The 12,994-nt window shown below is 36.7% G+C and overlaps 1 protein-coding gene across 2 annotated transcripts in view; it reads left to right on the forward strand.

Annotated features, from left to right (window-relative positions):
- CDH9 (cadherin 9) overlaps nt 1-12,994 on the forward strand; it is a 132,974-nt gene that overhangs the window by 32,108 nt on the left and 87,872 nt on the right. For both annotated transcript variants that reach the window (XM_008539337.2, XM_070587152.1), the window contains exon 2: nt 12,124-12,400. In XM_008539337.2, coding sequence (XP_008537559.2) covers nt 12,173-12,400 — 228 coding nt within the window. In that variant the 5' untranslated portion in view covers nt 12,124-12,172. The remainder of the gene's footprint in view (nt 1-12,123; nt 12,401-12,994) is intronic.

Genomic DNA, 12,994 nt, shown 5'->3' on the forward strand with positions numbered 1-12,994 from the left:
TGGCTTCATGATAGGGCATTATATAACACGTAAGTGGCATGATTTATTTCTCCTTCCCTTATCTTTAGGTACATTTAGTTCATTTCCAACTTTTCACCAACGTTTCTGTCAGGATGTTTGCAGGAAACAGATGACATACTCAGTGGCTGGGAAGGGTGTAATGGGGGGATGAGTGTGGGCAGAGTTAAAGGAACTAACTAGGATTGGTGCCATAGCAGGAATTCACAATAGCGTGCACCTGTTACCCCCCTTCAGCACAGAGCGACAAGGGACCTGGAGCAGATACTACTCCAGAGAGAGTACCCTGCTATTCTAACAGAGCACCATCTATCTGAAAGGAGCTACTGCTCATTATAGAGAAAAGCGCCAACTCTGAACGGTGCTGCGTGGGGGAAATTGACCTCCCTCTCCTCCCACCCTTGATCTCTTACCTGTGCCTCACACTGGCTCAATTCAACCAGGGATCAGTGAGCCCACTGATACAGTTCTTAGGAATGTATCTCCTGCTGCACTGATCACAGTGGAGACCTGAGAGTGGATCTGAAGGTCCAAACATAACATGTCCAGTACATCCAATAATAAATCATATTTTGATAAACATGCATATACCCAAACCTCTCTTTCAAATGCCTGATTTCTTCAGAAACTTTCCTAGAGTTTGAATTACTTAGTCAAAAACTGTAAACAATTTTAAGGCTTTGATGCTGTTGACAAATTACTTTGAACATAATTTTATACATTTTACTGTCATCATTAATAAACACAAAGAAATATTTTGTTTTCCTTTTTTATACCAAGAACTGTGCCCACCCTAGTACTCTTTAACAGCACTGAATTCTCTCCTTGCTTTTTAGCTTTCATTTAAAAATATCAAGCCTTGTGACCTCAAACCTTAACTATAAAATTTCCATTTTCTTACTTTTCATTGAAACTAAAACTGTATTCTTATGTTTTGCTTTATGTGGAGTTTTAACCACTCTCTTATCTTTAATAACCGTGGAGTGTACCGATGGAACTCAATGTTATAAATCCAATCCTGACAAATCCTTAAATTCCAGACTGGATTATCCAAATGCATATGGGTTATCTTCACTTGGATCTTAAATAAGGCGTATCAATCTTATGTTCAAAATCACAGTCTTGATTTTGTACTCCCACGCATGACCTGAACTTCTCCAATGCCTCTTGTCAGCAAGCGGCAGCTCTAATCTGTTGCTCAACCCTAAGCCTTGGGTTTGTTCCCAACCCCTCCACTTCTACTAATTTCATCGCAGTGAGAACATTTTCTTATCAGGATTGTTTCAATCGTCTTCTGTCCATCTTCTTGTCTCCTTTTTTGCCTTGTGAAGTCTATTTATCGTATGTCGGTCAGAGCTAACCATTTAACATCACATCACGATCCTCCTCTGCCACAAACCCTCATGTGATGTCAATATTATGAAGGTTAAGCCTCCTTGTCATGGCAGTGAGACTCGGGAAACTTGCTGCCCCTTGGATTTCACAGTCCATGACTCTCCCCTTGTTCACTCAGCTGTAGGTGCACTACATCCTTTCTGTGACTTGGTGGCTTCTGGCATGAACATCCTTTCTCCCCCACTTCTTTCATGTCAAGTATTTGCATTTTGTTAGCTCCTTTTGCTGTAATGCTGTTCCTGTTGAAATCCTCATAACTCACTCCCTAACTCCTTCAGCTTTCTGTTCAGCAGTCATCATAATTGAGAGGCCTCCTCTTTGATGATATTATCAAAAATAACAGTATCTCCCCCAACACACATAATTTATCCTCTATCCATTAAATTTACTTTATTTTTTCTTAAACAGACTTCATTTTTAGTATAGTTTTACATTTTTAGAAAAATTAAGAAGATAGTACGTAATGTTCTAATATACCCTTCACCCAGTTGCATGTATTATTAACATATGAAATTAGTACACTACATTTTTTACAATTAATGAACCAATTTTGACATAATATTATTAACTGAAGACCATGATTTATTCAAATTTCCTTAGGTTGTAGCTAATACTTTTTCTGTTCCAGAATTCCACCCAGGATATCACATTTAATTTAGTAGTCATGTCTCCTTAGGCTCCTCTAGGCAAAGACAGTTTCTCAGACTTCTCTTGTTCTCGATGACCTAGACAGTTTTGGAGAGAATTGGTCAGGTGTCTTACTGGATGCACCTCTATTAGAATTTGTCTCATGTTTTTCTCTGATTAAAGTGGACTTATGGGCTTAGAGAAGTAGACCACAGGGGTAGAGTGCCATTTTCACGATATCAAATCAAGGGTACTTACTATCAACTTGCTTTAATATTGTTGATATTGACCTTGATCACCTGGCTGAGATAGTGTTTGTCAGGTTTCTCCATTAAAAACAAAACAAAACTTGTTTCCCCCAATTTTCATTCTGTACTCTTTGGAAGGAAGTTACTGTGTGCATCCCATATTTATGAAGTGGGCATTTCGGCCTTCCTCCTTAAGGGCAGAGTTTCTATACAAATTATTTGAAATTCATCCTTAAGGAAGATTTGTCTCTTCTTCTCCATTCATGTATTGATTGAATTATTTATTTATAACAGTATGAACTTATGGATATTTCCTTTACCCATTCACTTATTGTACAATACTTCTTTATTTAATTTCTTGCTCAAACTGCTCCAATTTTGGCCATTAAGAACTTTTTCATCCTGTGTCTCTTTGATGTAGCCCCATCAGTGTAGTGTTTATGGTGTGTGTGTGTGTGTGTGTGTGTGTGTGTAAGTACTGCTTTACTTTCTTGCACTACAAGATGCTCCTGGCTCATCTTTTTGTAATTTTGCATTTTACATTTGCATCTATGATCCAAATTGAGTTAATTTATACAAAAGGTGTAAAGTTTGTATCTAGATTCATTTAAAAATAATTTTGTGGGGCTTGCCCAGTGGTGGACTGGTTAAGTTTGTGTGCTCCGCTTTGGTGGCCTGGGGTTTGCCGGTTTGGATCCCAGGCAAGGACCTACGCACTGCTTGGCAAGCCATGCTGTGGCAGGCATCCCACATATAAAGCAGAGGAAGATGAGCAAAGATGTTAGCTCAGGGCCAATCTTCTTCAGCAAAAAAAGCAGGATTGAAAGCAGATGTTAGCTCAGGGCTAATCTTCCTCAAAAAAAATTTTTCTTTTGCATGTGGATGTCCAGCTGTTCCACCACAGTTTGTTGAGAAATGTATCCTTTCCACATTCAATTGTTTTTGCCCTTTTACCAGTATCGGTTGACTATATTGAATGGATCTAAGTCTGTAGTTTTTATTCTGTTCAATCAATTTATATTTTGCCAAAACCATTTTGTCTTGATTACTGTAAATTTATAGCAAATTTTGCAATTATCTTGCTTTATTTTTATTTATAACAGCACCATCTGCTACTTATTTTATTTATTGGTTGTTTTTTCATTTATTTGTCCTCTGCTACCATGTCAACAGGATAAGGTACTTTGTTTACTTCATTGCTGTATCGCCAGTATCTGAACAGCCTTTGCATTTGGCATGGTTTTTATCACTTCTGTTTAGACAATGAATGCATACATGTCTATCATTCATTTTACTTCTTTTTACTTACATATAACTCTATTTTGTTACTAGTTTTTAAGAATATTCTTTATATATTAATGATATTGATTTATTCTCCATGAAATTTGTTGTTGTCTTTCTTTTCCTTTGCTCATGTATCTAAGGGGAAGTCCATCCAGACTGTGAGAGTGTTAAGACTGGACACTTCTCTCTTCTACACTAGCTTAATTACTCTTTCCCACTTAAAGCCCTCTCTTCATCTTATTTCCTACATTTTGATAGACCCTCTGTTGTGCTTTAGTTTTTGTTTTTTCCCTCAGATGAAAGTGTCATTGCATGTGCTTATGCTGATTGAATGGTGTGCATGCCCATTAGCTTTATTGTAGCCCAATTTCATGCTGCGTATTATGTAATTTTGCCACAACACCTTGTAAATCTTTCTGTCTAGTTTCCAGTGTTTCAGAATACATGGACTAAAAAGTTCACCTATTGTTTGTGATAATATCAAATTCTACTTCTACTTGTCTCTTACACCAATAACACCTTGTTAGTCAACATTCTTAAACAAGTTGTGAATGTAAACAGCTCTCTCCTAATAGTTTTTTCATCTTTGACAGACTAAAATGAACTACTTATAAGGCCTATCTCCAAATTAAAACATGTCCAAAATAGGGGCCCAGCCTGTGGCCAAGTGGTTGAAGTTCCACATGCTCCACTTCGGTGGCCTGGGTCTGCGGGTTCAGATCCTGGGTGTGGACCTACTCCACTCATCAGCCATGTTGTAGAGGTGTCCCACATCCCAGAAAAATAGAGGAAGATTGGCACAAATGTTAGCTTAGGGCAAATCTGTCTCACCAAAAAAAACCCCAAATTTTTCAAAATAATATCCCCTAAATTGTCTCATTTTTTCCCCTTGTCCTCTTCTATTACAGGGATTGCATTAATTGAATAGATGTAATAGAATTTTGGCCAAATTCAAACCTCTTTGTAGTAGAGCATCATATATAAGTTTTAATACCCCATATCCTCATTCAGGGGACCAATATTGGGAAACAACTTTCTTGCCTATCTCCTTTTTATTGAAAGTCGATCTGTTTTTCATATACTGTAGAGAGTCAGCAATCATTATTTATTTGCTTAATCTAGCCCCACTGTCCTTATAGACATGGTTATTTTTCTCAGATTCTGGCAATAGGTAGTTACATGCCTTTACATTCTATAATTCTATATATTCTATTTTATATAAAGTTATTATTATTATTTTGATAATATTGGCAAAATCTGAATCAACAGCTTCTCTTCTGTTATCAGTTTATACTGTCAGTTTTCTAGGGAAGACCTAAAGATAAATTTTTAAACCTTGGAGTTTAGTAGTGTTAACTATTAAGGATTGCTTTTCCAAGGCTGGCAGCTCATATTTCTTCCATAAATTTCTGTTTTTTTTTAAATCATTTTATAACATTTATTTAAATAAGGATAGAATCCCAAATTACCATATGACAATAATTAGGCATGGAATTCTTGGAAAAAAATCAGCAAATGATTTCAGAGACCTTAAATATATATATTAAACAATAAATAAATATAAAAAAACTAGTGATCAATTATATATATTTATATATACATACACATATTTATAAAATAAATGTAAGAATTATCAATTATTATGAAAAATAGATTTGTTAAAACATATATCCCAAAATAGTTCTTTGACTATGTAAGACTCATAATTTTGGTATCTGTTTATATTCTTAGAATTTGTTCTTTATATATGCATCATTTCCCTAACTGAGCTGTCAGAATTGTCTCTCCAATGGATATAAGAAAACACAATAGTGTGTTGGAAAGATGACTGGCCAAGGGCTACATAAGACTTTTGTCAAAACCACAAAACAACTAGGTTTTCTTCATCTCTCTAAACCTCATATATTTCATCTGGAAAAGGATGTAAATTATATGACCATATCACACAATTGTGGTTTTTTTGAAGATAAATAGGTTAATATATGTGGAAGCACGTTGCTAATTACAAATTGTATAATAAGACACTAAAATTAATCACATACACTTGTGTTATATGTACATTTCATCTGTGAAACTTTGCCTAAAAAACAAGATTGGAATTATTAAAATACTTTTTATGAGTTTAAACTATATGGATACAAATACTAATATAATTTAATTTTGGATGTGGATTTTATATGCCGAACATCCTACTTAATTACAATAATGCACATTTTTTTGACTCACAAATAGCCAACAGCCATTTTTCTCAAATGCAATAGAAATATAATTAAGGGAATAATAATAAAACAATTTTCAATTTTTAAAGTTAACAAGATTCAAGTGAATTCCCTGATTACAAAATCAAAGTTAAACCAAATTTAAAATATTGTACTTTATAATGCATCTGATGGTATTTATTTATCAACAAAAATGGTGATTAAAATGCAGAGCATTTAAGGCTGATAGAGATAATTAAGCATAGAAAATTTAGTAATCAGCTTGTTGCTATTGAATGAATAAAGGATATGAAGAATTTTTAATAAACCCCATGGGATAAGAGCTTGCTAACTTTAAAACCAATCTCAACAAAAATCTTTTGGAATCTGCACTTTTGTCTAAGAGCAGAGGAATGTACAGGTGTTAAACTGGCCACAGGAGCAGTGCACTAATATTTCCTAAATGTGAAAGAATTATGCCAAGGATTATGAGGAAAATAAAGAAGACGTAATAAAAGGACTTCAAAGTTCAAACATTTTATAGTTTATACCACTCATGTCGTGAAGTTCATATTTAATTGTTATGCAGATTTTTATGAATATTACTCTTACTTCACTGCAGATCGTAATCTATTTGCTAGAAAAAAACCCACCAGAATTCTTTCAAAAGGGACATTTCCTCCCAGTTCATCTCTTTCCATATCTTTTTTTTTTTCTTTGAGGAAGATTAGCCCTGAGCCAACTGCTGCCACTCCTCCTCTTTTTGCTGAGGAAGACTGCCCCTGAGCTAACATCCGTGCCCGTCTTCCTCTACTTTATATGTGGGATGCCTGCCACAGCATGGTGTGCCAAGCACTGCCATATCCACACCCGTGATCCAAACCAGCAAACCCTGGGCTGCCGAAGCGGAACGTGTGCACTTAACCGCTGCACCACCGGGCCAGCCCCCTCCATATCTTTATTATCTTGTTTATGCAATGGAATATTAAGTGCATCTCACGTGTGATCACAGAATCAAATTGGGAATTATCCATTTTAGGCATGACTCAATTAACCAATTAATTTTATAAATACATATTAAGTACCTATTGTCAATAACTGCTTTTTGCAGAATATATTGCTTTACAATATATCTTACCACAGTACAAGTTACATTATAACTAAAGAAAATAGTCAGTAAACGTATAATCCACTAAATGAAAGGGATAATTAAAGACATGGTAAATAATATGAAGGAAATAAATGTATGATATGAAAGAAATCAATAGAGACTGGAGTGGAGTAAGATATTTTTGAAAAAGCTGCTATAAAAGACTTCTGAGGAAAGCAGAATATGATATAGAGACTTAAAATAACGAGAAGGAGATGGCTATGGATGAGCCAGCTAAGATTGTTTCAGGTCAGACTATGACTGAAGACACAGACCCTGAGCTGGGCAGGCTCTTAAAGCATGTGAAATAAGGCTCCAGGTGGATGCGTATGGAGCTAGATTACTTAACAGCAGCACAATTAATATCCAGGAGCATTGACATCACAACTGACATCAGTCCAACAGAAGTCAAATCCTGGATGACTTCCACTTTTCCCACAGGTGACTACTACCCTGTGATGTTAGCAAGTTACCTCAACAAGCAAGCCTCAGTTTACATATCCATCTAATGTGGTCATACCTTCCTCGTAACATTGCTGTGAGGAGAGTTAAAGAAACAATGCTCGAAAAAGACTGAGCAGAGTGCCTACAACACAGAAAGCAAGTTAGAATAAACGCCGCCTGCCAGCATCACCGATGTCAGTGGGCTACTTCTGGAGTAGCAGACCCCAAGTGCAAGGAAATGTCTGGATTTAATTCTCGGTTCTTCTGTCTCTATGTATATAAATCTGGGCAATCGTTTATCCTCTCTGTGCCTCAGTTCCCTCATAATAATATGAGGGATTATGGAAGAATCTACTTTAAAGAGTTGTCATAAATAAATAATTAAATTATATAAAATCAGGAGGACAATGAATCACTTTGCTGCTTATTATTAATTATGCTGAAAAGTTGCTGGTAGCAGTCTAAAAATAAGTTCTTTACTTTGACCAGAATAAGAAAAAATTGATTCTTTATTTTTCCAATAGGTCATCTTTTCCCCTGATGTAAATAGCACTCAATAAATGGCTCGCTCATCCAAGCAGTTCACAAAATCATAATCTAGGAATTTTATTTCTCCTCTTTTTTCATCCTCCATAAACTATACGTGGGAAAGCAGTATTTATTCTTCTGAATATGTGAATATGTGGATTGCATCCATGTCTTAGGTCTGGTTCCCCAGAAGCAGACCCTGAGGCAAGGATCTGTGTGCCAGTGATTTGTTAACCAGTTGCTTTCAGGTCAGGAGGTGAGGGGGAGGGTGGGAAAGCAGGACAGGAAGAAGAATCCAAACAAGGGTGTGATTTCCTTCCGAGTTCCAGCCTCAGTATGATGCTGGAGTGGAGCTCTGGGATGTAAATAACGGGTGGCTTTTTATACTTCTGCACCTGTTAGATGATGGCTCGGGGACTTTGTGGGAGATGATTGTAAACTTGCAGGCAGTTTAGGCTCCCTGTGCATGTGTGCAAAGTGGCTTCAGTAGGCAAGGGAAGTCCTCCAAAGAGAGTTGCAGGTGCATGCCATTAGAAGCAAAAGCATGCATATACTGTCGTGTATATAGTGTGTGTGTGTCTGTCCGTGTAGCCTATTGTGGTAGGTAATCACTCATAATATAGGTACATCAAACCATCATGCTGTATGCAGTGACGTATGTCAATTATTTCTCAACAAAACTGGAAAAGCAAATAAACAAACAAAAGAATCAAAGGGAACCTGAGCAGAATCAGTGTCCACTTCAAACCTGCTCTCTAGATGCCATCTACATCTCTTTCTGGACTAGAGTGATAGGCCCTGTCCAGTCTCCCCCTTAACCAAATCCCTTTCCTTCCCTCTAAGCTGTTTTCTACTGTGTAGCCAGATTGATCTTTCCTAGACGTGTCATGTTAAACTCTTCAAGTACTTTGCACTGAAAATGAATGCAAATTTCTTACTCTAGCTTATAAAGGCCCATGGCATCCTGGCCTCTGCCAGAGTCTCTGGCTTCATCTAATACAACTGGACTTTTCTCCTGAAAGGCTTACCTTCCACCCAGCAAGATGGGTGGAATAGGTGATCGGCAAGACCAATGGCCAAAAGAGGTCTCTCAGCGGGAAAATCAGGGTACCCAGTGTGGTCGACTAAGGAATTTGTTGTATTTTATCAAAGTGAGGTGTCAGGTGTCCTTGAGATTCTGTGGCTGCGCATTTTCCACTATGCCATCACTGAGCAACAAAATTAGGGCGTGTTCTGAGCTACTGGCCACTAGATGGTACTTTTCCATTACGCTTTTTCCAAGCACTATCTGGCATTGTAGTTTTCTAATATTTCTCTCAGAGTTTTTACATTGCTTGTGGTTACATTTACCAATTTCTTGTAGTTTACAATATTATGAATAGCCATAAAAGTCCTTATAAATAATTACCATCACCTGAGAGTCAACATGTGGTATGACTTTGATTTCTCTCATTCTGGAGTATGTGTGGCCATATGTGTATATTTTGTTAAGCAGGAGAATTTTTAAAATAATAGGTATGGGGGGCTGGCCTGGTGGCACAGTGGTTATGTTCATGCACTCCGCTTAGGCAGCCTGGGGTTCGCTGGTTCGGATCTCAGGCATGGACGTACGAATTGCTTATCAAAGCATGCTGTGGCAGGTGTCCCACATATAAAATAGAGGAAGATGGGCACAGATGTTAGCTTAGGGCTAATCTTCCTCAAAAAATAAATACTAATGATAGGTATGGAAATTAGGGTACATATGCGCTAGACAGAGCCAATAGTTCTGACCAGAGTAAGCATCTATACTATTATCTGCCAATCACCATTCTCTACCCTGCTATTTCGAAATCTATCTATCTATCTATCTATCTATCTATCTATCCATGGCTATACTGGGAGCAACCAGGGTTGATGATGATGATGTTCATGATGAAAACAATAACATGTTGACAATTTGTATGTTACCACTATGCTAACTTCTTTCTGTGTATTATATTACATAAAATACTATGTAAGACTGTGGGTCTAAAAACCAGTTACAACACTTCCTACCTCTGTGATCTTTGTCAAGTCACTTAAATTCTTCGTGCCTCAGTTGTCTCATAGGTATATGCTGTTGTAAAAATAAAATAAGTCCTTGTAATACAAATAACTATTACTTTGTATTCATAAAGATCAAAATAAATTAACAACAATACCTTATGAGTCAGGCACTAATTATTCTCCTTTGATAGAACAAGTAGTTGAGACCTAGTGAGGTGGGTAAATGTGCCCAGATTTCACAGATAATAAGGGATAAAGCCAAGGTAGAGGCTTATATTTGACCTTTCTGCCCTGATAACTGCAACTGAATCCACAGATGTATGATCCAGGAGTGGGCGTCTGCCCTAAGCCAGGGAAATCAGAGTCCATTTCCAGGATTTTTTGGGGTTTTTTTTTTTTTTGAGGAAGATTAGCACTGAGCTAACATCTGTTGCCAATCTTCCTCTTTTTTCTGAGGAAGCCTGGCCCTGAGCTAACATCCGTGCCCATCTTCCTCTACTTTATATGTGGCATGCCTGCCACAGCATGGCTTGACAAAGTGGTGTGTAGGTCTACACCCGCGATCTGAACCAGTGAACCCTGGGCTGCCAAAGTGGAACGTGTGATCTTAACCACTGGGCCACTGGGCCAGCTCCCATTTCCAGTATTTTTTAAACTCAAATTAGAAAAGACTACCAGTTGCTTTCTGGACTGAAAGATGTTAAATCTGAATTCCATGTATTTCTATATTCCATCAGGTTTAGGTGGCTTAGTTCAAAGCAAGAGAGAAGAGGGAGGAGAGAGAGAAGGAGGGAGAGAAAGAGAATAGTACTCAAGTACCCAAGCCACAAATTCTAGTTTTTATGAGCAGAAAAGGCCCAGTTGCTTATTTGCTCCTTTCATTCTTTCCTTTCCACACTTAATTTGTTTTTATAATCCAATTAATTTTTTTTTTGCCAACGCCAGTTTGAGATGGGTGTCTGTTGCTGCTTCATTATCATCAGCAGCAGCCTCATTATTATCATCTCGCATCTTCTAAATTAAGTGCTTTACAAATTAAACCAATTTGCTAATAAATAAAATTAATTCATAAATACCAAATGAACTATTGTTTTTACGTCCAGAAGAATCAACTTACTCTCTCCATAGAGAGACATTGTTTCAAAATCCTGGATCAAATTATCCCATAGGTGAAACTCTATACCTAATATCTAACTGTACAGTACCAATTTTATGTGCTCCTTTTTTTTTAATTTTTAAAAATTTTTTTTCTTTTTCTCCCCCAATCCCCCCAGTACATAGTTGTATATTCTTTGTTGTGGATCCTTCTAGTTGTGGCATGTGGGACACTGCCTCAGCGTGGTTTGATGAGCAATGCCATGTCCGCGCCCAGGATTCGAACCAACGAAACACTGGGCCGCCTGCAGCCCAGTGAACTTAACCACTCCGCCATGGGTCAGCCCCAATGTGCTCCTTTTTTTCATTATTTTAGGAAATAAATATGTGTTGTAGTTTTTAATTATCAGGTGAAATGTTTCCATTTAAAGCATCTTCTTCTCAATCTGAAACAGATTTGAGTGACTTAACTGAGTTTTGGAAAAAAAAAAAAGTTATTAATTGTAAAGGATCAATATGGTACAGTGCTAGGTATTGCAAGACACAATCCAAAGTACATTTGGTGTCATTTAATTTACCTTGAGGCAACCTCTCAACATATCATATCATGGAAGAACAAGGAGGAGGAGGAGAAGGAAGAGAAGGGGGAGAAACAGCTGGTAAAAGTTGGTAGATGGTAGAAAGAAAACAGTGTTTCATTAAAATTATATAGGTTCATAAATATATGTATACAATAATAAATATTCTACTTTTATTAATCTTAATGACTTTAGGAACACTCAATATGATCTTTGGTATATTGTAGGCTTATTTTTTTTCAAAATACTTAGTATTTTAAATTAAAAATATATTCACATTTATATACTACGATATAGTGATATTAGAGTCAGGTATTAAATGCCTGTTTAGTCTATTTGCACTATATATGTCTCCCTACTTGTCTACATGATATATTTTTTTAACGATAGTTCACTGAGGTAACATGGAAAAATAATGTATTTATATTATTTATAAAGTTTAAATAACATTTAGAAAAGTTTTATGGTTGACAGGTTATGTGAAAGTGAAACACAATCTAATAAACCATTTTTCTCTCCCTACTCCTCAGGGGAAACAGATAGCACGTTGAATCTGACATCCTGCTGAAGCTGCAGATAATGGGGGCTTACCACTGCCTACCACTATTCATCTGGACCTGCATGTTTCACACGGTTGATTCCATCCCATTACAAGAAAAAGTTAGTGGTGATTTTCCAAACAAAAGGATAGTGGGTCTGACAAAAGACGACGGTAAAATGCTGCATCGTACCAAGCGCGGCTGGATGTGGAACCAGTTCTTCTTGTTGGAGGAGTACACAGGTACAGACACACAATATGTAGGCAAGGTAAGGATTTTTATATGATAAATGTAGAAGCTGAAAGTGATAGCAATTTACCTATTTTTTACAACAACTTTCCACGTCATTAGTGATCATTCAGAAATGTTTGACTAATCACAAGGTGCAGAAGGCATAATGTCGCAGATTCTTTCAGTGGGGAAGGACAGGAAATGTGATTTATTCAGAGAGCTGAATGTAAGTCAGTATCTACAGTGAGCCTCAAAATACAGTCAGTCATCTGTGGACTTGATTCATTATTAATCAGCTAAATATGATTTAATTTTGTGTGTATGTATATAAAGATTAAAAATTTAAAGTCATGGGTAAATAATAACTTGGTGTGTTATATGAGGCGAAATAAAATGCAATTGTGATATACCAAAAATTACTAAATATATTGGTTGCTCCTGATGAGTAATTTATCATAATTAAGAATAGTATGTTGTGTATGAGAAATAAATGAACACAAATACTTCTAGATGCTTCTGTTTCTTAATATCAAACTGAACTACTTCGTGCCTGTAATCCCGAACAAAGGGTTCAAGGCAGAATGAGGGAGAAAGAAAAAAGAAGTAGCGAGAAGATACTACCTTTAGGAAT

The sequence above is a fragment of the Equus przewalskii genome, chromosome 20 (genome assembly GCF_037783145.1).
Source record: "Equus przewalskii isolate Varuska chromosome 20, EquPr2, whole genome shotgun sequence".
In the NCBI taxonomy this organism is placed as follows: Eukaryota; Metazoa; Chordata; class Mammalia; order Perissodactyla; family Equidae; genus Equus; species Equus przewalskii.